The 24874-nt window shown below is 43.5% G+C and overlaps 1 protein-coding gene and 1 long non-coding RNA gene across 3 annotated transcripts in view; both read left to right on the top strand.

Moving 5' to 3' along the window:
* The first annotated feature begins 211 nt into the window (after nucleotides 1-211).
* On the top strand, nucleotides 212-11777 carry LOC130206300 (uncharacterized). 2 transcript variants are annotated; one of them, XR_008834074.1, is made up of 3 exons: nucleotides 212-351; nucleotides 443-570; nucleotides 11166-11777. It is a non-coding gene; the product is annotated as an uncharacterized LOC130206300 (long non-coding RNA). The 2 variants fall into 2 exon arrangements; XR_008834073.1 differs by lacking the exon at nucleotides 11166-11777 and adding an exon at nucleotides 5656-6202.
* A 2589-nt stretch (nucleotides 11778-14366) lies between these two features.
* bmp6 (bone morphogenetic protein 6) overlaps nucleotides 14367-24874 on the top strand; it is a 45360-nt gene continuing 34852 nt past the window's right edge. The window contains exon 1 of the mRNA XM_056433588.1: nucleotides 14367-15232. Coding sequence (XP_056289563.1) covers nucleotides 14824-15232 — 409 coding nt within the window. The 5' untranslated portion in view covers nucleotides 14367-14823. The remainder of the gene's footprint in view (nucleotides 15233-24874) is intronic.

The raw sequence follows: 24874 nt of genomic DNA, 5'->3' as shown, positions 1-24874 counted from the left end.
TTTTTTGTAGACAAACCAAAGTGAAAAAATACATATTCATATCGAGATGCTTAAAATGTATTGTGCAGTGTACTGTACAGTGTATATATTCTGCTGCGTATGTTCCTTCTGCATTGATTGTACTGTGTTTAAGTCCTACGTTTTGAGTGCAGACTGTGTGTGTGTGTGTGTGTGTTTTGATGTACTAATCCGGTTGTTTCTTCCAGGGTTCACCCCGTTAGGAACTGTCAAGGCCGCTGATAGCAGCAGTCGGTGGCTTTGCTGTGTCTGGCGTGGTGGAGGACACGGATGTTCTGTCGCAGGTTTGATACGTCTAACTCGATGTCGTCTTTACCGCTCCTACAGTTACTGGTGTGTACTGTACTGTCGTTGTACTCGTATTAGTGGTGGAAAAGGAGAGCAGTGCTACGTCTTTGAGCATCAGTGAATGCTCTTTTCTCAGGCCCTGCTGACACTGGGACTGTGACACACACATCCACAGCTCATCTGATCCGGCCACCGAGCAGCTATACAAGCCTCTTCCCTCCCCGCCCCCGCTGCAGGCTCTTCTCCTGCTCGTAATGCTACTATGTGAGTACAACCCTTTAATGCCTTATATTTCCGCTAATATTACTCTATAAGATAATTATAACAATGACCACACAATACCACCATGACAGTCACACCACCACGAGTTAAAAACTACGAGAGTTAGTAGGCTTCTACTTCTGCAGCCGCTCAATATGCTCATAGTTTTATTAGCATTAAAATCTCATTCACAACACTTCTCTCTACTTGTGCTACTCGTGGTATTGCCTTGAATACTTCCAGTACAACTACTATCACTACCTGTTACTAGTGAAAGCTCAGCTCTTGCTGATGTCGTAGCTTCCATTTGACTCCACTCCTCTTTTTGCTGTTCTTCTAATGCGGTTGACACTAGTGGGTGTGTTGTTTATCTTTCCTCCCACCGACGGTAGTAATAGGAATAGTTCTGCTACCAGCACCGCCACCTCTCTTCCCCCTTATTACCTTCGCATTGAAAATGCCGGAAGGTTATGTTTTGATCGCCGTGTATTTATTTATTTATTTATTTGTATGCATGTTATTCGCAAAACTCAAAAAGTATTGAACCGAATCGCATGAAATTTGGTGGGATGATTGTTTATTATCCGGGGACCAGTTGATTAGATTTTGGGATCGATCGGGTCAAAGGTCAAGGTCAAAGGTCATGACCAGGTCAAAATCTTTCGCAGAACTCAAAAAGTATTGAACCGAATCGCATGAAATTTGGTGGGATGATTGTTTATTATCCGGGGACCAGTTGATTAGATTTTGGGATCGATCGGGTCAAAGGTCAAAGGTCATGAACAGGTCAAAATCTTTCGCAGAACTCAAAAAGTATTGAACCGAATCGCATGAAATTTGGTGGGATGATTATTTATTATCCGGGGACCAGTTGATTAGATTTTGGGATCGACCGGGTCAAAGGTCAAGGTCAAAGGTCATGAACAGGTCAAAATCTTTCGCAGAACTCAAAAAGTATTGAACCGAATCGGATGAAATTTGGTGGGATGATTGTTTATTATCCGGGGACCAGTTGATTAGATTTTGGGATCGATCGGGTCAAAGGTCAAGGTCAAAGGTCATGAACAGGTCAAATCTTCTTGAATCACATGGAATTTGGTGGGATGATTGTTTATTATCCGGGGACCATTTGATTAGATTTTGGGATCAATTGGGTCAAAGGTCAAGGTCAAGGTCATGGAAAGGTCAACATCTTTTTTTACCATAGCACGATACATTTTTGTCCAATTGGCATGCAACTAATGCCAAAATGTTCATAATTCAATGCCCAATCTTGTGATATGCGAAGGTATGCGCTCTACCGAGTGCCCGTTCTAGTTCTCTGTTGTTCTGCTCCCTCTGCCTTTGTGCAGTTGTTCATCTAATTATATCTGTCCATGAAAGTATCCTTTTGTTTTTCTTTGCATCCACGCATCATCCGTGCCCTCAAGCCAGGAAGTCGAAGCTGTTTCTATTTTTCAACTTTGTGACTCCGTCCTCTGTTATCACCACAGCCTCCTCTTGTTTGTGCGCGCGGACGGAGTCGTAGTGCGATAACACCGGTGGCCGTGACCTTTTGGCATCACCGCCAGAGTCTGCTGGGCAGTCTTGATAAGTAGGGGAGGAAGCAACCCGCTGCCAGGTTTCCACTGCAGGGCCAATCAGGGCTTACATATTATTTATGTCACACAATTTCCTCATAAACAACATTTTCCCTTTTTGGCGTCTCGCAGATTACTGGCATGGTTTGCCCGCTGACTCGGCTGTACTTTTAGAAGAACAAGTAGTACTTTGGATCTTCTGCTGTAAACACTTTAAGCTAATACTGATCCCAGCAAGTCGTGGTGTGCTTCACGATGTAAAAGTGGCTCGCGTTGGACCGATGCAGCATCTCCATGCTGCGAGATGGTTTAAAATACAACTGTTGTACTGTAATTTACCGGCTGTACTAGATTTAGAGTGTAAACATGCAGGGCTTATCATCTCAGGCCTGTAATTTATAGGAGAGCATCCTGGCAGTGCCCTTGTCTTTCTTCCTGTCTCTCCGTCCGTCCTCCCAGACTGTCTGGTGGCAACTTTTCAGTGGCAGGTCATGCTTCAGCCTCTCTGCAGTGTCATTTATCAGTATGAGAGCCATACCTTGAACAGAAGCCTGCATATTTCTTAAAGTAACAAATCAAAAAATAAATCCTTTTGGTGACGGGACTGAAACTCTGGAAAAGTATCTGCACTGACTCGCTGACCGGTTGTATTTATTACAATGTTTGGCAACGCGTTTCAATGGCGTATGTCCGCTGCCTGTCAGCCTGTCTGAGCAATGAGAGTATCTGTTGAGGATTATGTCTCACCAAAAATGTTAATCCAAATCTCACAAAGAGAAATGATCATGCTTGCCACTAATAAAGCGCTCAAGTTTAAGAAACCTCTCGTCTGTCTGGCAGAAACTAAATTTAGGAACACACTAGGTGTGAGGATAGAAGTGAAGATCACGGGAGTCAGACACAGGAGAAGATGTATAGAAGGTTATAATCATGCCATCGCTTACGTGTGTGTGTGTGTGTGTGTGTGTGTGCCCTCATCTTGCATTGCTGCAGCAAACTGACTGATATTTTGGGTTCCTCCTTTGGGCTTTTTGTGGTGACTCACACTTTCTCAAAACGCCTTCTCTTATTGGGTGTTTTATACTGAAATCGACGGCCTCATTCCCCACACTTAACAGGCTCCGGGCCCTCAGGGGCCGCTAGTGATAACACAGCTGAGTGCATCGCCGCCACTCAGCCGCTTCTCTTGCTCCAGAACCCCAGTTGTTCTAACAACCTTTTTAATGGTCGTCGTCCCACACGTTCACACACGTATAGTTTAAAAAAAGAAACTTCAAAACACTTGAGAAACGCTGGGACGTCGCCTGCACAGAGCCGGTGCCGACATCTGCACAAGTGTGAGGCGTGCGAGAGAGAAACACGTCTGATACACTTGCAGTCTAGACGCGGGGGTTAGCCAATTATGGGTTATTCATTCAATCGCACAAGACAGCAGTGGTCACTGCAGACACAGCTGGCAGAGATCTGAGCTCTACCAGTGCACCTTTGTGGTTTTAGTCATGGATTGTCACATCTCTGGACACCAAATGACAAACTTCCTTCAACCGATTCAAGAATCAACATAATGCTGTAATTCAGACCTCTTCCATCAGCTCAAAACGATGTTTGACACGTTGAGTTGCACATTCCCCCCCAGTAATTAAATCCCTGCTTCTTGATTGCCACATGTCTTTGTGTTTTTGTCCACACATTTGCGTTGTTTCCCCCAACTTTGTTGAAACCACTGTGGTTTGTCAGATGTGCATTTAGCAGAGTGATGATTACTCTGACTGTTGGTTTTCAGTATTTTCATACCCATACTCAGCGTAGTTGTATGCTGCACAACCAGCATCTTCCAAAGCCTGTACTTGGTGTAGTTTGAATCCTGGCGTGGGTAAGCACATTAACAAGATTTAATAGGGCTGCATTCCACAATAAGACATTTCCTATACGACTTTCAGTTTAGAAATAAAAAAAACTGACTTTACAGTGAAAAATGAGTTCATTTTCCCAATATTTATGAACAATAGAAAACTGAACTTCCCCGCCCATTTTCATCAAAAGTAGCGCTGCTCTGTTGGACGCACAGTTTATTTAGAGATCCTTAGTTTCTTACGGATTATTTCCTTTTTAATGGTTGAATTCTGTAACCGTTTTGGGGTCGGGCACAGATGGCAGCAGCCGGAGGGAATCCCTGGTGGCTTTGGAGCAAGAAAAAAAAAAAAACCTCAGAGGCTCGCTGCACTCTGATGTGGGCCAATGGCAACCAAAAGGATCTGACAGCTTTCTGGCACGTGATTGGCTGTTGAACCTGCGGCTTCCTGTCTGGGGTCCCTCCGCCTCACCGAGGAGGAAATGAGAAGGAGGAGATGGTTGCGTCACAGGAGTCTGGTATTAGTGTCTCCTGCTCGTTTGGATTTTGAGAGACCTGAATGAAAAACCACCGTGCTTACCTAATTCCCTGATGTTATTTCGGTTCCTTAACCCAGAGGAACATCACAAAGAAAAGAAGAAATTGGCACCGGAAGAGGAAACTTAAAATAGTTCAGTAATACTCCATTCAAGGATTTTTTTTAAAATGGCGAGGCTAAATCAGGCAAGCATGGATGTTTGCCAGTAACGTTGTATAGTTCTCCTCTGATTTCCCTGTTTGAAGTGGAGACCCCCAAATAGAGACCCCTCAAACACACACACACACGCCAGTGTCTCCTGCCTTTCTGGTCTTCACAGTTTCAAGCCCCGTCTCGAGCGGGACGAGGGACAGCCAAAGAAAAAGAAGCCACATGTTGAATGGATGTCAAACCTCCTTCCAAAGCTGACATAACAGCGGCCAATTCAAACACCCGCTCGGTCAGTTTGAAACTGATTGACGTCGTCCAGTGATTACATCATCGCTCTTCATTACCGGCAGGCTTTTCTAGAAAGATTGACAGGACGGGGCAGTCGTGTGCAGGGGTCACCGTCTTTCAAGGATATGGGCTTCGGTTTGTACAGTTACAAAAGGCTTCATATTAATCTGAAGATTATCATGTCTAGAATAATTTGAAATATTGCGCTGGTGCTGGCTAATATAACGATAGTATATCATGAATGTATTATACAATTAAAGCTGTTCTATTATTTGCCTTTACCCACTCAGCGATTTTATCCACATTACTGAGTATTTATATCGATATAGAGGTATTTGGTTGAAAATGCGAGTTCTCATTGGGTTTCCTGATCTGATCATATTTAAACTTCCATGTGAGTTTTGTGCTTCTTCTTGTGAGGTGCTATACGTCCTCTGCTGTTTTCATGGTTTAAGGCCCCCTTTGCAACCTTGGTGGTCTCATTTAATGGTGCTCTGCAAACTAAAGAATACACAGCCCTGGTGTTACCTCAGTTAAACACATGAAATCTAGTTAACTGTGTGTGTGTGTGTGTGTGTTTGACTGACCCAGCCCAATGCAGCTATTTGCCTTCATTCCTAGTAAGTATTCAAAGTGAGGTTTCAATTGAAGGTCTGTTCTTTTCTCTCTGTCCATTTCAGTCTGGAGTTATCCGGAAATCGTGGATCCACATCAAACGTAATCGCATTACCCTCATGGGAGGCCATTGTAGTGGGTTGTACTTTGATGTGGTGAGGATACCAGCAGCACCAGCAGCAAACCAGAACTCCTCAGTGTGTTGTGTTTCACACTCTGTTCTCAGGCTTTTAGTTGCTGGAGATGTTGGATGTGATGAGTGTGATCTCCTCCCATCGGACTTGGTTCCAATATCGTGTAGAAACATCAGACTTTTCTGTTTGGACTTCCCAAGTCCACAGGGAGTTCAGAGGTCAACCACCGACCAGCAGTCTTTAAGCTGGTTGGCGTTCAGCGGTGTGAATAAATAACTTCAATAACTGCCGCCTGATTTGATTTCACATGTTGCTGCTTGTAATTTTACGGCACATGATTAAGTATACTAATGTACTAAAATATATGTACAGATGCAATCAGGACTCATATGCAGCGTTGGTTGTTAAAGTTGAAACCCATAGATGAAGCTCTTTTCTAAATGTGTATTTTAAAATGTATGTCACCATTTTTAGCAAAGACAAAGGAAACTCTGACATTATGTCTTATTTATAATTTTTCTAAAGGCCATTATGCATTGTAAATTCAAGTATTTGAGAGCGTTGTTTCATAATTTTTTTTGGACTGTTTAAATATTACGGAAAGATTTAATAAAAACATTTACATTAATGCATATTGAGAACATTACAAACCTAAATACATAAGACCTAAGTTTCTTACTGAAACCGTTTGTGATGACTCAAATAGGATCCAGGAAGACCTGAACGGTGTCGCCACATAACAGGCAGACACATTATGTCCAACTCTGTGCAAGTATACAAGGTTCCTACTTTTACATTACATGTCATTTAGCAGACACTTTTATCCAAAGCCACTGACAATAAGTGCATTTCAACCTAGAGTACAAACTAAGAACAACAAGAATACAGGAAGTAACATTTCCTCAGCATAGTCGAACTACAAAAGTACCATAAGTAAGAGCTATTTAAGTGCCACTGAAGTGCAAATCTGTGTTTTAATCCAGATAGAGACTTTCTGCTGTCAGTGGGGAGCTCATTCCACCACTGAGGAGCCAGGAGAGCAAACAGTCTTTCCAGGTGAACTTTCCCCCGAAACTTCTCCTTCACGTCTGCCAGATAAGATGTGATGGCCCGATGATGCCGGAAGAGCTACACCACTTATATTTAGTTATGAAACAATAGGCTCGGCTGATTCATGCTCAACCTTGTTAACAACAAGCCACAGTCCTGACGTTGGGCTGCTTCGAACAAGACAGTGGAGGGCTCCTTTCCAAATTTGAAGCTCATTACTGGAGAACAACAATAACAAATCCAGACTTTTGGTTCCGCGGACTCTAACTGATTATCTTGTATCAGGATCTCTGCCAGGCGTTTTTTCTCTATGAAACTTGGAATAGGGGATCAGAAGCCAGCGCTCTTCGCCTCAGCCATCGTCTTTCAAGCCAAACATGCCTTTTGAGTTAAAACTACTTCAATGAGTCTCTTCCAATCTCTCGGCTCCCATTCATGTGGCACAAAGCGCAGGTCTGTGTAAATTCCAGCAAACGGGACACATCAGAGACGGGACTATCAGACAGGGAGAGGAGGGTGAGGGCTGGAGGTGCTGGAGACGAGAGCTGTGGATAAGAAGGGAGATCCTTCCGGTTGCTGATAGCGATGGTGCCAACAGCAGCACCAAAGACACACAGACTGGAGGTCAACCTGGCTCTTTATCTATCCCTCTTAGAGTCAGGCTCTGTCTTCCTCTCACTGTTCTCTGGACAGCCTCCTGTCTCTTCCGCATTTATTTTCACTTCCTCTTTCTGTCTGTTGCTGTAATCAAGGCTGATAGTGCTGGACACGACATGGTGACGCTCTTTGCACTCCAAAGACCATCAAGCATCTGTTGCTCAGGACTACAGCAATGAGTACTCAGTCACCAGAAGAAAGACACACTGTAGAGTAGCTGTGCAAAAGAAAGAAAGAAAGTAAATAATGATTTGATGGGGAAGTCAAAATAGTTAGCTAAAATAGTAATGGTAATAAAATGGAAAGATGGATGAAATAAATGCCTAAAAGGTAATGAAGAAACTATCGAAATAGTAAGCTAAAATAATCAATAAATCATTTTGAATGGAAAGCTGAAAGTCATGAAAAATAAATAAAGCAAGCTAGTAGTATTTTTAAATGGTTAAAATAGCTAAAAGAAATAAATAGACAGTTTAAATAGCTAAACATAATAATTAATACATTTGGAAAATGCTAAAAGTAATTAATATGTTGTGAAAAATGTTATGTCCTGCTAAAATGGTTGAATAATATAAAAGTAATAGATAAGTGGTTCAAATAGAATTGTGAGGAACTGTTAAAATTGCTAAAAGCAATGAAAAAATAAATGGTTGAAATAGCTCAAAGTCATTGATAAATGAGCTGAGTTCATCTGATAGGGCTGTGGGTGCACAGGATAGTGTGTGTGTGTGTGTGTTGTACAGACATACTTGTATAGGAATTCTCCTGTGCGTGTAAGTGTGTGTAGTCACATGTGGTGCAAGACAAAGCTCCACGGAGCAAAACCGGCTGAAAACACTCTCCGGTGTTGCCTCAGTAAATATTGAAAAGACCTTGAACCTCTCACACACCCAGACACACACCTGCGCTGCAAGGGCCTGTGCTATTCCTACAGTTGAATTGCAGCGATAGGAATTCAGCCGTCATTGATGTTGGGGTGCCCAGCCGTACACGCTGTAATTTACTCTTCACCAGGACACACTCCTCTAACGGGGGATGAAAAATTGAGTGAAATCTATTATTTAGCAGACAGCGTAACCCACCCACCCCCTCCTCCCCCACCTAATCACAGTCTTCTGTCTGTCAGAGCGCCGTATGTGCTGACTGTCTGAACCCAAAACCAGGCCCCCGGATTGGTCGCATGTGTATTAGCGCTGGTATTTCATGTATTCCCCTTTAATTTATTTGAACGGCATTGAGACAGAGAGCGGCTTGCAGAGTATCTATCAATAGAATCACAGTATTTCCACGACTCCCTACAGAATGAAAGAAGGGAAGGGGGATGGGGGGGGGGGGACCCTGAAAGCTAGCATGATGATTTGGGGTTATGAAAACATGTCCGACACATGTGCTCTCAATAAGGGGCGGTCAAATAGAATCAGCAACTTGGAGGAATTAGGGAGTCGGGATTGTGGCGTGGAACTTGGGAGTGCTGAACGGTAGAAAATATGCCAGTTCCAGCTGGTGCTCTTTAGAAATTAGGACAGATGCCAGAAGCTTACTGTACCTTGCAGTGTACTCTCTCTGCTCTTGTTTCTCCCTCCTCTCCCTTTTTCTGTGCGGTACACACAGTAATAATGTAAATGTGCCCAGAGAGACTGGGAGTAAGGAGGAGTTTTGAGTTTATACCTTCTGACTGAAAGAAAGCAGAGTTACAGTTAAGGAGTACAATTGTTTCAATACTTTGCTCCCCCGACAGCTATAATCTAGATTAATGCCAGAAGTATATTATGTAGTAAACATTTATTTGGCTGTTTTCACAATCCACTGGTACAGTGGCCTTCCTTTCAACTTTCACAGTAAGTAATCCACGTTGTTGTCTCCTGGTAATTCAAGCATGTTGGATACATTTTACACTGGCACAGGAATCTCCAAATACTCTCGAGCAACAGGGCAGCAGAGGGCTGCAACTCATCATTATTTGTGTTGTTTTCTTTTTGATTTATCAGTCAGATGTGTTGCAAAATCAAGAAAATAGACTTTTGGTTAGATCCCAAGATGACACCTTTTAATTGCTTGTTTTGTCCAAATCACAATTATTTAATATACAAATGTAGTCAATGCTCCTATTGAAGAAGTTCCAATTAGAGAATAGTTCAATCTTTTTCTGGATAAAAGACGAGAACTGACTAACTTTTGAGTATATATGAGGATAAAGTCACTGGTCTCTTTATGCCAACAGGACTATATTTCATACTGAACTCTCATCCCATCTTCCTCCAGCACTTCCCCTAGTTAAAGGAGGCACAGTGCGGTCTCATCCATCAGTCAGGAGCCCTCAACCTGGTTCTGACTGAACGGCCAATAGGAGCACAGGATGTGTTTGCCCATACGGACCAGATAACAGAGTTCTTCCTGATGACTAAGGTGTTGGTGTTATAGATTCTGTGGTAATCAGTGCCGCATCATGGTCACACCTCAATACATTAGAAATACTATACCACACTTTGTACATCGCATTTTTACATCATTTTTAAATTTCATGTTCATCAGTCAACCAATTGCTTTTGTGGATTTATCTTGTGGTAGTGAAATATGTCCAGAGTCTTCTACCCACAACATGTTGACAAGTGAAAGATGAAGACAACATGAATGTCGTCCAGTGCATCATACGAAGAGAGTGAAGATGTGTTGCATTGTAGTATTATAGGACCTTTGATGACAAATGGCAGAGAGGTGAAGACCAGGTATGGGGGAGGCTGCATGGGGGGTTGAGACATGAAGTCATGAAGACCACACAGAGAAACAGGCCTGTGAACCGTTTTCATTCAGGATTCAAAGCTTTTCAGAAACTGTTTGGCAGGTACGATCAGACAAAATACAAAAGCAGATCTGTTTTCTTAATTTGGCTCCAACACTGCGCTGAAGCCATAACTCACCACCAGCACTCCCCTCTCCTCACTCCTTCAAGCAGCAGTCTGAGGATAAAGTTGTGCATCCATTTCAATAGGGCATTTCCTGTTTAATGTAAATGCATGAACGCTGCCGTATCCTTAAAATGCCCCCAACAAGCCTTTCCATGTGCAAATCCATCCCCTCCCCAGCCCCCCCTCTCTCTCCTTAGACGTTAGAAAAAGATTAGCTTAATTCTTTCAGGAAGTTCCTCTTCCCACAGTCAAGCCTCGGTCTAATTGGCCTCTCTGAGGGATGCTCACTTTAACATCAGAGGAGAGCGAAGAAGTAGCAGCTCACCAGCACATACTACACACGGAGCATCAAAGTGTGGCGTCGTGAGGCGTAGTTCTTTCCATTGGACTGATCTGGATATTACGTGCTTTCATGTGGGTGAGGGAGCTGAGGAGCTTGGAAGCAGCAGGGAAGGGCCGGCGACCTTAGAAAGACTTAAAAAAGTTATTGCCAGATTGACATGTACGCATTTCCAAAATTGTGAGCGGCTGCATTTCCTTTGTGTGCATAATGTTGTGTATGTGCTTATCTGATGAGCTGCTTCCCTCAGCAGTGTCTGCAGGCCCACCGCTCCTCCTCCATGTGAAGCGTCTTTCACTCCTTCACACAGCTACATTTTACACATTCACATTCATACTTATAATATCAAAATACAGGAAGATTATTTCACTGATGTACTTATTTTAAATAATGACCATCAAACTGTTTGTGAATTTTTCCCTCTCAAGTTTGCTAACCTCCAAAAGCATTTTTAAAAAAATTGGTTAAATCTGTCTCCCTCTGTCTAGGAGGCCAAGCAGTATGAGATGGAATTCCTGTCATCCATCAGAATCTGTCAATTAGTTTAATTATATAGTTGTTGGAGTAATGTTATCTAAAAAACAAAATAACAAGACACAAAGCTCCACATCTCAGTAGCAGCATGTGCACAGGTGTTTTTAAAGGACTTTTGAGACTTCAACTTTCATTTTCTTTATGCACAACTGCAAGCTGATTCTATTTTGTATTATTATTTATGAATGATAAATACATGTTGTTTAAAGAAATGGGACCTGCGCCTCCTTTTTTTGAAAGCACATTGTCAAGGACAATCACTAGTTATCGGTTTGCGATGGGCGATGCAGAACTATAGGATGGTCGTGACCACAAAACAAATTCATCACAAAAGATTTTAATAAGCATAAAAAGCAGTAAACATGGAGCGCTCACCATTGTTCCTTTGACAAACACTTGATTACTGGGATATGTGCCCGTATGTTGGTGTGACCTCGTAACCGTATAGCAGTATGCTGTAATTATTGCAGAACATTCAGCACCTCTCGTCAGATCTGTGCCAGGTGTAAACATTCCTACGGTCTTGGAGCATGCTTCCCCTTCGTTTTGTGTGTCGGACAGATGTGTGTGTGTGTGTGTGTGTGTGTGTGTGTGTGTGTGTGTGTGTGTGCACCATCGATGAGCACATACACGCGTACAACATTCGCTCTGTGTCCGAGTTTGTGTGAACTCTTTCTTAATGCTGTTAAATAAAAATGTCTCACAAAAACCAAGATATATGGAGATTTGTATGTGTGTGTGTGTGTGTGCAAAAGAGATAGATACAGGCAGACTAAGACCTCATTAGGTCTAGGTGTCCTGTCTAGACAGTGTGATGACAGGACACAGAACCTCTGTTTAATGTTTCCTCCTCCTCCCTCTACTTCCAATTCAGCCAGCACACACACACATCACCTGCTCTGCCTCCGATCACACACACACACACACACACACACACACACACACACACACACACACGCAGACACACCCACATACAGTTGCTTTATGTCAAGTATAATGTTAAGGACGTATAGAAGTATTAAGCGCTTTTTCAATAATTTTCAGCCCTAAGTGTGCAGCTTGTTTATATCAGGAATGTCGAGGTAGCACTGGACAGCACCGAGGAGGAGGATGAAGACATAGCTGTGGATGCTTTTGTGCCGGCCTGTGTTTGTTTAATATGACACATGCCCAAAGGTAATGGCCCGTCAAGGTTTAAAACATAGATTCCATGCTGTTTGTCACCTAGTGCTGACTCATATGAGGTTGTTAAAATCCCCCTTTTCCTTTCCTAGGTTTACCCACAGAATGACGATATTCCCCGTCTCTGTGTTCAGTGCAAGAGCCAAAAGGTATCTTGAGGAAACTCACCATTCCATATCCTAGCCAATGAAAGAAGTCTTAGCTCAACCACTAAATCTGTGTTGTAAATCAGATATAAGCTTTCATTTAAGTAAATGGGAATTTTGAGTCCAAGAAAAACTAAACAATCTGATAAATGACGTCTTTAGAGGTTCTGTGAGCTCGGTAGGATGTCTTCAGTTTGGTTCGTTTTTGTAGGGTTTCATCTCCTGGTTTTATCTCTTATACACACACAAATGCACACACACACACCTTTATATATATATTGTATATACACACACCCACACCCACCCACACACACATATACATACATATATGTATATATATATATACTGTATATACACACCCACCCACACACACACACACACACACACGTATACGCACAGGGCCGTCTCCAGCTGATCCAAGTCTTTGCACATTATTTTCATAAGCTACTGACAGCATTTCTGCGGTGGGAAGAACATTTAAAAATGTGAATATCTCCTCTTGTATGGCACGCCCTACAAAATGATTGCAAGTAATACTAATACATTACATTAGTGAATAGGCACAAACCTAGCGTTGTTTGTTCACACGCTGGAGACGGAGTTATGTTGAGTAGTAATATGATAATTGGTTTATTAGCTGTTGTATTTAGTCTGAAAGCTATAGATGTGTGTGTGTGTGTGTGTGTGTGTGTGTGTGTGTGTGTGTGTGTGTGTGTGTGTGTGTGTGTGTGTGTGTGTGTGTGTGTGTGTGTGTGTGTGTTGGTGGTACGTGTAGCTTTGATGCTGGTTCTCACTCTTCACATTTAGATAAGATACAGGCTCTGGCAGCAGCAGAGACACCGAGAGATATGGACACCTTTGGACCTTATCACCAGGACCATCACCGTCTGAAGGGGCCATGAAGACATAACACAGGTTAGGGGGAATGGAATGATCAGAGGAAGAGGAAGGGGAGCGGGAAATAAGGATTTAAATGAATTCCTTTTCGTTTCACACAGAGATGTATGGTTTATGTCCAGCTGTTCATTGAGCACTGGTTACATTTGTAAAAAAAAAATATATTTTCAGACCTGAAGCTATCAGTTTATTATTTAGAACTTGTTCAACTTCAACAGAGGCGGCGACTTAAAGGGGCAGCCCCATCCTGCAGCTGGTTTCGATTTTAAATGCTAAAATGTACAATTAATTAGCAAACGAAGACCGTTTATTTGTGTAGGAGATCGGATCGCTTCTCCTCTGTAGGTTGCCGTGCGTCATTGCTTGCTGTTTCCAACTCCATCGTCAGGGGTCGTGCCTCAACTGGGCAACATGTACTCTCGCTGCTCCAGCGGGGTCGGAAAACTCCCGGACTCTGGCTGTGTGAAGATGTGATCCTTCATTATGGCAGATGGGACAATATCGTTGAAGTGAGGACTTTGTCAAACGGGGGAATATGTGCTAAGAGAGCGCAACTACCCGAGCGTTAACAATAGTGTAACCTTTTGGGAACATAATAAGTGCAGGCCAGCTGCAAAAAAACAACAACTTTAAAACGCAACCGGAACATTGAGCAATAACAATGCAACGTAGACGTGTTTATATTATAATAGACGGGATGTTATGCTGCTACGAACAACTTATGGAAATATGATGTTGGAGTTGTCCTTGTCGCCTGAAGAGCTCCACCTCTGGCTAAGTGCGCACGGAGTGGGCGGTTTTCCGAACACACACACACACACAAACACACGCACACACATACGTACACGCGCGCGCATATTATGAACTGCAACCTGCTGATTCTGTTAGACTCTCACACCCAGCTCGCAGGAGTAGATGAGCGTCGCCGAGACCACTTCCACTATTAAAGGGCGGCTTTTGTCAGCGCGCAACGTTGGAACATCTTATTTGTTTGGAGCGCAAACACGTCCGCTCCAGTAAAATGTCTTCGGTCAGTGGACTTATTCTATTATTTAACAACATCGTATCAAACGGTGTCTTCTGACCGATTTACCGCAGCGCTCAGAATAAAGTTTCTCATGGTGCACTATATCCTGAAGAAGCACAGCGCGCTACGGGAATCAGAAATGAAAGCAGGACCCACACTATTTTGCACATTTCTCTTTAGGAAGTATTTCAAATGGCTTGATTCGCAAAGCTTTTCTCGCTTTTGATCTGCGGCTGTGAAAGATAACCACGCGCTCCGACGGACATTGGTTACCATTACGCCTATTTTACATTTGGATAGGCAACTGAAGCTCCAAGACAGACACACTTGAGACTCCGGAGAGCACGGCGGGGCAACACCATGACCAGCTGCTGGCTTGCCTTGGTCGGATTGTGGTGCAGCGCTTATTACTGCATGTTCCTGGTTGCGGGGAGTAATTATTCACTGGATGGAAACAACGAAGTGCACCCGGGGTTTATCCACCGGCGGCTGCGGACGCACGAGAAGAGGGAGATGCAGAAAGAGATCCTGTCCATCCTCGGCCTGCCCCACAGACCGAGACCGCATCTGTCACACGGAAAATACAACTCCGCTCCACTTTTTATGTTGGACTTATACAACACTATATCGAGCGAGGAGAAGAGCCAAGTTGAAGGCATCCTGGACCGGTATGAGTCCATGCGGACGACCCAGAGTCCTCCTCTTGCCACATATCAAGACACATCCTTTCTAAATGACGCAGATATGGTGATGAGCTTCGTTAACCAAGGTAAGTTATCAGAAACTATTTAAATGTATCGGCGATTTTGTGTTTGTGTGCGTAATTGCGCTCCTGTGTGATTATTTTACTTTACATCTTCCCACGTGGTTATAACGATACATCAAATGGAAAATCTCCTTTTGAGAGATTGAACTACGGGTGAACAGGTGTTTGGCATCAGCAAGGTTGAAGTGGAGGCTGGCTCGGGAAAAGCCTACACGAAAAATGTTGTCATAGGATTTTTTTAAAGACGCATAGATCAGGATCACGCGTTGGAATCAGTTATTTAGCTCTTTATCACATTGGACTTCGAAGACACCTGGAGTTCATAGATGACCCATAGTTTAATTTAATCACAGGGCTCTCGCTCAACAGACGCACCAGTGCACGTCTGGTGACGTCCCATAGCTCACTGTGTGATCACAGACTCCCTCATCTCCTCCGTGGGATAGAAAACCTGATGAGTAATTTGTTGTTACACGTCCTCTCCGGGTAGATTGTCTGTCCTCGGCTCATACAACCACCATTCTGTGATCAGTCCTGCTGTGCAATCTACTCCATGATTTATGTCTTCGCAGGGAAAATACTGTATATATTGTATCCTCAGCAAGTCATCAACCACCACCGCGGGTATTTGTATAGAACGAGCTATTCCTGGTGTTGACCTCCAGCGCAGCGAGTTGCGGTTTCTGTGCGTAAATTGCGTCGCAATGTTTGTGTTACTCAAGCAGATTTGTCTTTAATTAGCTCCAATGACGATAAATAGGGACACTTTAATCATAACGAGTTTGGAACATAAAAGCCCAAAGGCCTTCCTTCCATTAGCAGCTCCAGTGTTTACTGGGAGACTCTAAACAACGTGCCTGAAGATAAACAGAGGCGCTGGTGGACAAGGAGGCTTAAATCCAGATTGATTGTCATTCTTCTTGGGAACTAAGGGCATTGTCATGATGCGACCGTGAGAGCAGTGAGAAGAAAGTTTCACTGCTAAAGAATGAAGGCTCATGTTTTTTCTGACTTTCACTGAAACAGGAAGTCCTTGAAATATTTTAGACCTCACCTTTATGAACGATTAAATAGTGATTCAGTCGTACGCATTCAGAAGAAGAGGAATAGTTCTGGAGTTAGAAACAAACAAACAAATGTTTCTACTTATTGGTCCTCTGAGTGTGGCAACATGTGTTGACGAATACCAGATTTTCAGGAGGCCTTCGCTTTGGCCTCAAATATCGAACCTCCTCTGTTGGCTTCTGTGTAGGAGTGTGATGGTGGCGGCGCGGTGTTTGTGTGTCTGTGGTTTTGGTATTCCTGTGCTGTGTCAGTTTGGGTTTATTCTGTGTTGTTGCACATCTGGCTCTTGACTTTGATTAATCGCATCCTGTGCATCTTTTGACGATTCCCTCAGATTTCTGCGGTGACTGGGGGATTAGGTTGCCATCTCCTCCAGCCGTACACAGAGTCTTAACCGCCCTGGAGGAGGGATGGCTTCCTCCCCGAATGTGATTGTAATTAATGTTGGACAGGCCAAGGCTTTCCATCTGCTTTGCAAATAAGGCCTTGCACGACTACCGTGTGTCATCGCCATACGATTAGTTTTTAATGTGTCTCCAACTCGATTGGATTGATTTAGAAAGCTACAGTAGAAAGAGGCCCGAAACCCTCTTGGGTGGTCCCTTCTTGTTTCAAACCAGCCTAAAAATCTGGATTTCATGTGTGGCCAAAGTGAAACTACAAATTAAAGTCAAGATAAAGGAAAAGAAGAACAGTGGAGAAGATGAGCAATCGTTCTGAAACGATGAAAAACATGGCTCAGGATTAACAGGCCGAGCCTAAAGCAGATTTATTCACCGAGAGGCACCTTCCCCCGTAATCTGTGTTTGTGGAACCAAATCAAAGGAAGGAAGAATGTAGCGGCTCCTTTTACACTGGTGATCTGATTTAATGCTGGAGTCGCCTTTCTTACACCAGCAAATCCTCCCTGGGTGAACATGTAAGAATCTCAGACTTTAAACTGACCCATAGCAAATAAAACGCTGTCAGTGATTTAAGCTTCGGCGTCAACTGATGTCTTTCACAGCCAGCTGCGGCAGTAGCACAGAGAGAGAGCTCATTTTTTGAGGGGATTCTCTCGGGCTTCTAATAAATTTAAGAGCCCCTGCGTTACATCCAGTCTCAAGTGCTCACTGCGAACCATATGCCCCCCCACCCCTCCTACCCTCTGCATGATTCATGTCGACCTCTTGTTCAGTCATCCATTCTCCTTAGCTTTCATCACTTGTTCAGAATGACCCATTGAGAAAAAAAGAAAAGAGGAAAGAGCTAAGCAAGTGGTGGAAAACTTGAAATTGTGGGATGAGAAGTATATTTTCCAGCTCCGTTTTCATCTTCATTCCTAGAAAAGCGCGTGCGTCGCTGTTTGCCTTGCGGACGTCCTGTTTTCCACTGAGGTCCAGTGAAGCGACACTCTGTGCTGAATGACTCACGCTGTGTGACACGCTGCAGCTCCCAACATGTCCTAATGCACAGCAGGCTGCTCGGGGAACGGCAGCGGCCACTGTTCAAGGCTCCCTGTGGAGTCCCTGAGCTCTCTAGAGCGATGCAGCTGTGTTGTTGGCCTCCGTGCCATTTGCAATACACATTCCTGTCAATAGCTTCTTATGATTGATTCTGCCAAGATATGCTGTAATGCACCAGCAGAGGCAACCAAGAAGACGGCAAGCTGTTAACATGGATGTAAACAACACAGGATGCCGTAATATCAGATTTGCTGATGTTTTATGGCGAATAACACTGAATGTAAACATAACCTTTGTTTGTTTACAAGAAAACTCTGAGGGACACCTTCGGACAGCAAGGCCTGGGATCTCTCTGCAGGCACACATGGAATTTGAACATGAAGGGGTTTCGCCATTTTATTGCTAGGAAGAAACATATAATCTTTTAAAGAGATACATGTAATTTAATATATATTATATGTGCAGGGAATCCAGAGAAGACATTGCAGTATTCTGTTAAATGCGTCTTTCTTATTAGAATATTTAAGGAGAACTCCAGTTGAGACATATTTAGTGGAAAAAGGATGACCCGCTCTTGTCGGATGCTGGTCTCTGGTTACAGACCTTCTATTAATCTCCCACAAGGTAAGATATTGTGGAGTGAATTGGGAGACTCTGAGCAATATTGGTAAGAAGTGGGAAAACAAAGAGGCCAATGCTCCCTCAATTAATGAGACACATTGCTGAGCAAATATCCGCAGCCACAGTGAGGGCTATACTAGTCTGCAGGGGGAAATGAGCTATTCCTATCACGTTTAGCTTTCGTGGTTGAGCTGTTACCTCGTGGTTACGGTGAGTCAAGGATGCACAGAAATGGCTTTGGTTTCACGGGTCACAGAGCAGGAACTCCAAATGTTGGTGATGTGTCATCTGCATTTCACTGTAATGAGGTTGCTTTGCCGTTGCTCTTTCGTGCCAGCCAGACAGACAGGTGCGGAGGCCCCTCTGAGCTCGGCTCAGAGCGCAGCCAAAGCTCCCATTGTATGACTGAGTGCTAGGTCTCACCAGAGGGAAGGTCCCATAATAATCCAAGAAAATACATTCATAGTTTTAAAGTAATTCTTGTTGTATTTCCCCTCCACTTTTAAATACCCTTTCGTTGTTTACAGGTACACTTCACCCCACCCTCCTGTTTTCTGTTCTAAGGCCCTATTTACACTTGTCATTTCAAGTGTCTTATTGTTGAATAAAATCCAGATGAGTTTTAATAAACACATAAATGTGTCTCCGTTGACCAGATCACAGATCTGATTTAATTTCTCTTGGTTTTCACAGGCTAAATGCTAAAATCATGGTCTACTTCTACAGTCCAGAAGATGGTTTAAATGCACCTAAAGCTGTATATGATTGAATATGGGGTCAGATCAGTCTCAATAATTGCAAATGCACACAGAGAGACTCACGAATGCGAACACAAAGATTCACGAATCCGCACAGAACAATTCACAAATATTTTCAATTTACAAATGCACGCAGAGCGATTCACAAATACATTCCAATGCATACGTAAATAAATTACAATTTGTTTGTTTGTCGATCGCACTGCATTTGTTTTGGGGTTTTTGAGACGCCCCTGCCGAGGTTCGATTTGCAAATGCACTTTTTTCAACATAGACCTATCTGTAGCCAATCAGATGTTGTCCTGGTTTTCAAACAATCTCATTCGCTTCATTTCCGCCGTAGAGGGGAGTGCTCATGTGATTGGTTGAACATGAGGGTGACATCTGATTAGGTCTATGTTGAAATGGAGCCACGGCAGGTGAGTGTCAAAAACCTATGCACAAATGTGTTTGCATTTGTGAGTCTAAATGTGTAAGTGTGTACAGATTGTTAAGCCCTCTAAGGCAAATTTGTAATTTGTGATATCGGGTTGAATAACATAAATTGAATTAATTGTAAATTCTTCTGTGTGCATTTGTATATTGAATATATATTTGTGAATTGTTCTGTGCGCATTTGTGAGTCTCTCTGTGTGCATTTGCAATTATTGACAGAGGACTTTGCAGTTTCACAGTATATACTGTATATATATATATTTATATATATATATTCTATTAACAACAACTATAATGTAGCTGGATGGACTTTGAGCGAGACCCAATCGTCACTCATCTAAACATCCTCTCAGCCTCTTAATCCGTCTCAAATACAGTTTTGATATCAGACAGCTATCCAATCTGCCCAAAATGCATAAAGTGGCTGTACTTGTAAAGTTGTTGCAGCCCATCTTAAGGCTGTTCCAAGTCAGGAGACATCAATCATACCTGCGTCCTGTAGCTCAAATATTACACGATTATGTTATGCTTTTGTGCACTCGTCTGTCATCATGACTGCTCTCTCCCTTTCTTCTTCATCTCCTCTCTGTCTCTGCACACCCCATTGCATGGCAATAGCTGAGCTGTCACTTCACCTCTTACCAAAGTCAACAGCCGAGCTTTCTACTACCCTACCTCCCGCACTTTAAAGGCAAACAAGCCAGACAGTTTTAAGAAGTGGGTTTTCAGGAGATTAGCTGGGCGCAGACGGCCCTGGGCTTATTCTGAAATGAAATGCCCTTTTTAAGCGTCTGTTTTCCTTGTCTTATGATGCCTGGCTGCATTCCTCAGCGCCTTAGCCCAGGTAAGCCACTTCCTATGCTGAGAAACGTGTCGCAAAGCCCCCGCATGATCACATAATTAGTTGGCTCCGATCAAAGAGTCAGTTGTTTGATGCAGAAAGGAGCTACGGAAAATGTTCACGAAACCGTCTCGAAACACTTCCTGCAAAGTCTCCGAAACCAGAACAGAACCGAGGACCACCCGTCACGTCACCTCAACTTACAGCATACCGTAAACAATATTAGCCAGAAGTTAAGCGAGGAATTCAAGATATGCTGCGGCGGACTAATGGATCTTTTCTGAGACATAAACTTGGCAGTCGAAACCTTCCCGCAACGGTGAGAAAAGTTACATTAACAAACTACAAACCTCCGCGCTTGTTTTCATCTGTTTACAGTATCAGATATTTCACCGCCGCTACAAGTTTAGCTTGAACTTGCAGTGATGTTCAAGCACGGCCCAAGATGTACAAATAATACTGCTCATTGAGTTACAGTGTTTTAAAGTGCTTCCCTTTTCTCATGTTTGAACTGTATTGGTTGTCAACTCTTTGGCAAAACACACAGCAGCCTCAAGAAATAAATAGGGTTGATGCGGGAAACGTCTCTGGTTAACCCGATTATGTGTTTTCCAGTCCAGCTCCATGTCTGTGGTAAATGACGAGGTGTTACGGGACACCTCTATTGTTCGCACAGTGTGTCTGAGTATGTGCACGACTCCTGTCAGCATTGTCCTCCGTCGGTGGAGGACTTGAAGCAGCGAACCTTTTGCAGCGGGTGAATGCGTAGATGGAGATGTACACACACACAGGGCTGGTTGACCTCAAGGTCAGCAGATAGCCATTTATAAGAGAGCATTCCATTTACACTTGAAGTCGTCTCTGTCACACACCCTGCTCTTAACATCCAGCTTCGCACACATCCGCCCCCCCCCCGCTCGCCCACCCACCCCGATGATATCGCTCCCTCTCACGCCATAACTCTCCAACTGGACGAGATGGCATCAGAGATTGGGGCTAAGTACAGAGATTACACGTCTATGCCTTGTTTGTTCTCTCTGTCCTCATCCCTGCTCCCCGTCCTGTCTCGCGTGTCTTCGTCAGACATTCCAGTTGGGAGCGATAGTGGCGCGGGATGGAGGAGTGTGACGAGATAAGGAGGTGAAGTGCGGCACACTCGCGGCTGGTAACGATCTCTCGAACGGAGCAGATAACCCTGGCGGAACATCTGATGAGGGCCCGCTGCTCCCATTTATCACCTCTGGGTGCCGGCATGGAGGAATTTGCTCTGTTTGTTCTGTCGTGCTTCAAGCAGGACGGGGCAGAGCTTCGCTGTCCTCTCACACATCTGTTGTTTTCTCCATGCATTCGTCTGCCTCGACACATCTTTCACTCGCCGCCTTTGCCCTGCGTCAAATCTTTGCTGTAAACCTCAGAAAAGAAATCTTGACCGCATTGTGTGCAACAGGAGGCAGCTGATCAGAAACAGGTTGATGTGAGGGCCTTCTCCACGAGCTCACGTAAACAGATGCATGATATATTGCTCGACTGGCTCAGTATGAAACAAATTGATTACAGTATTGGTTTCACGGGATGGTCTGGTTGTCCAAATCCAGTTGTAAAGGCTTTTCCAGCACAAAAGAAAAACAAGGTATCGACAGAAATGAGAAAAGAGATCTTTTCTTCTGTCATCTGTCATCTTATTAAATATATTAACATAATTGTATTATATTTTAGTAACTGCTGCTGTTTTTATGATAAATGGGTTAGTTTTTAATATTAAAGTAGTCATCACAACCATTCATCTTTTTCCAAATCCCATGTCTTTGAGCCCAAAGCATAAGTAAGCATGTCTATGAAGCTACTTACACATTTCCACGCAAGTGCACATTAGGTCTAATATTCATATGTCATATGGGCAATCGTGACTTTTCACTGTGTTGTTGTCGGAGGGATCAAAATGCCCGACAACAAAGGTTGTAGTCTGGCATGCGTGTTTCGGGATCGTTGTAACCGCTCGTATCGGTGCATGTGCTTCTGAGTTTGTGGGCTTAAAACGAGGAGAGGCGGAGAGAGAGAGTGTTTACTCTTGCATGTCTCTTTCCTGCTAAAAGCGCCGTAAAGCTGTCATCCTTTGTCTTGTGTTTAACTGTCTATGAGGAGGCCACGCAGAGGAGATCATTAACCTTGAATTAGTGTGTGTGTGTGTGTGCTTTTGCAAGACTGTGTTTGTATATACAGAGTTTGTATATGTGAAAGAGAGAGACAAGGAAGGAAACCGAGAGGCAAAAGACGCAAACAAATGTGTCTCTTTGTTTTGATTCCTGTGTTTCCCCCAGAACACTGCGTTACCAAAGCCACCAAACCCATTCTGTCGAAAGTTAAACACACCTGCGGGCTGTGTTTGAGTTTAGGTGCATGTGATGAGGTTCGAAGTGACTGAAAAAGCAAAATAATAGGATGCTACTTGGAGATGTCGTCGGTGGCTTTAGTGCAAACTGCATCAACACTGAATCGCGACACACTTGTGCTTGAACCCGACATTCATCTTTTATTTTTAAACGACAATATTAGTGACATAATCGCTCACAGTTTTGCAGCTTCACAGCAGTTCGAAGTGGCCCCTGTTAGAATAAGTGAGGGAAACATTTGTGACTGTAAACATAGCTCAAGGAAATGCTGATAAGAGTGGGAGACACAAAAAATGAGGTTTTAGATCCAATGCCAAGTATCATGGTGGATGTCCCCGAATTCAAAATTACCATGATTTTAAAGAAATAAAAAAATACATAAAGAATCTCGTACTTCTACAGAAACTTCATTCCATGTTCTCGTTATTTCAGGACTTCAGGAGTATTCTGCGTCTATTTTTGCATTATCCATAAAATCACTATCGGGCTCATTCGTTAACACTGTCGACGTCTGTATGAGGATCCATTTGGCGTTGCAGGGTCACACAGTACTGGGCATATGATTTGTCTTTTTGTAAACACTAGTTGGTATGTCTTTGGAATTTCTCGTCCATCACGGTGTTAAAAGAGGTTGTGAACCGCTGAACTTCGGACTGGCGTGTCCTCGTGTGCCCAGTGGACTCAGTCCATTATCGTGGTGACCCCGTCGTTTGCTCTCGTTCTGGTAATGGAGATGACCGCTGCCGTCAGGAGCGACGTAAATGTCATGGCAAACATTCCTGCTGTCACATTCCTCTGTGGAGCCACTGGGAAGCCCGCAGGGATTTATCTCAAGTAAATGAAAAACGTATAGAGGAAGGAGGCAAGAAACAAAAGGAAAAAGGCACACCCAGTGGATGCTTGAGTGATGAGACAGGGGCAGATGAAAGATGATTTAAAGCCTTTTGTGACCTTGAAAGAACAGAGGAAGGAGGGTGTCCTGCAAGCCGCGGATACAAATGTATGTGCACACAAATGTCCTTGTGGAGGTATTTAATAGTCAGAACAAGTAGAAATATGACGCATGTCGGACGGTCCAACACTTTGGTCACAATTTAAATATCTCAACATCCCTTGGATGGATTGTCATGAGAATTTATACAGACCTTCAGTCCGAGAGGTTGAAGCCCACCGACTTTGGTTTTGCGTCAGCTGATAGATTTAGTTTTTAACCAGCACAGCCTCACAGAGTTGCTGGCATTGCCCAGTGTGTCGGTCCGTTGCTGTTAGCATCAGGACATGACTTGAAGGTTGTTGTTACACATGGAATAGTTTTGTTCAGAAGAAAATTTTGTTTTGTTTTGTTCTATGTTGTGATTATTTATTTTCTGTACAAGACGTAAATCTGTTGAAATAAGTCAGATGTGTTTAATTTAGTTTGTGGAAGAGGGGTGTTAAATGTGTATTGTGGCTGCACTGCATTTTGGTCGAGTGTTGTTTAAAAAAAAAAAAAAAGGAAGTATTTTAACAGCCAGCAATTGCAAAAGTCTATTGCACCTGTGGTCGACGTAAATATCATTTAGCCATTTATTCTTACAAATTATAAAAATACATTCCCGTAAAACAGATTGGACCCAGAAACCTAAAGTGGATCAACAATAGCTGTTCATTTGACTGATGAGTGTGTTAGGGGGAGTTTACCTCAAAGGTCAGGCTCAGGGGTTAGGGAATGAATCCTAACGAGTACGCAAATAGCGACACATGTGACCTGTGTGCGTCTGCACTGATACTTGGAGTGTATTTGAAAGAACTTGTTCAACAACAAGAACTCCCGCCTTGTTATACAAGAGGTCTTCATCACATACTGGTGTCACAGAGAGCGCTGCACCCCGCGGCCCCTCACATGTTCCCAGGCTGGTCGTCTCTCCGTAGAGGACGTGCCTGAAACAACAACCGTGGGTCCACAGTGAGAAAAAGGCCCCATGTGAGCACAGATGCTCCTGACCCTCCCGAGCAAGTAGCCTCCCTTTCAACCGCGCTGCCGCTGACAAATTTACGAGCCCCAGGCTGACCCGCAGGCTAACTTTCCAAACATGATACTGACAGGAAAA

The sequence above is a fragment of the Pseudoliparis swirei genome, chromosome 16 (genome assembly GCF_029220125.1).
Source record: "Pseudoliparis swirei isolate HS2019 ecotype Mariana Trench chromosome 16, NWPU_hadal_v1, whole genome shotgun sequence".
NCBI lineage: Eukaryota > Metazoa > Chordata > Actinopteri > Perciformes > Liparidae > Pseudoliparis > Pseudoliparis swirei.
Note: the sequence above shows the minus strand (reverse complement) of the source record. Positions and strands in the feature narration are given on the sequence as shown.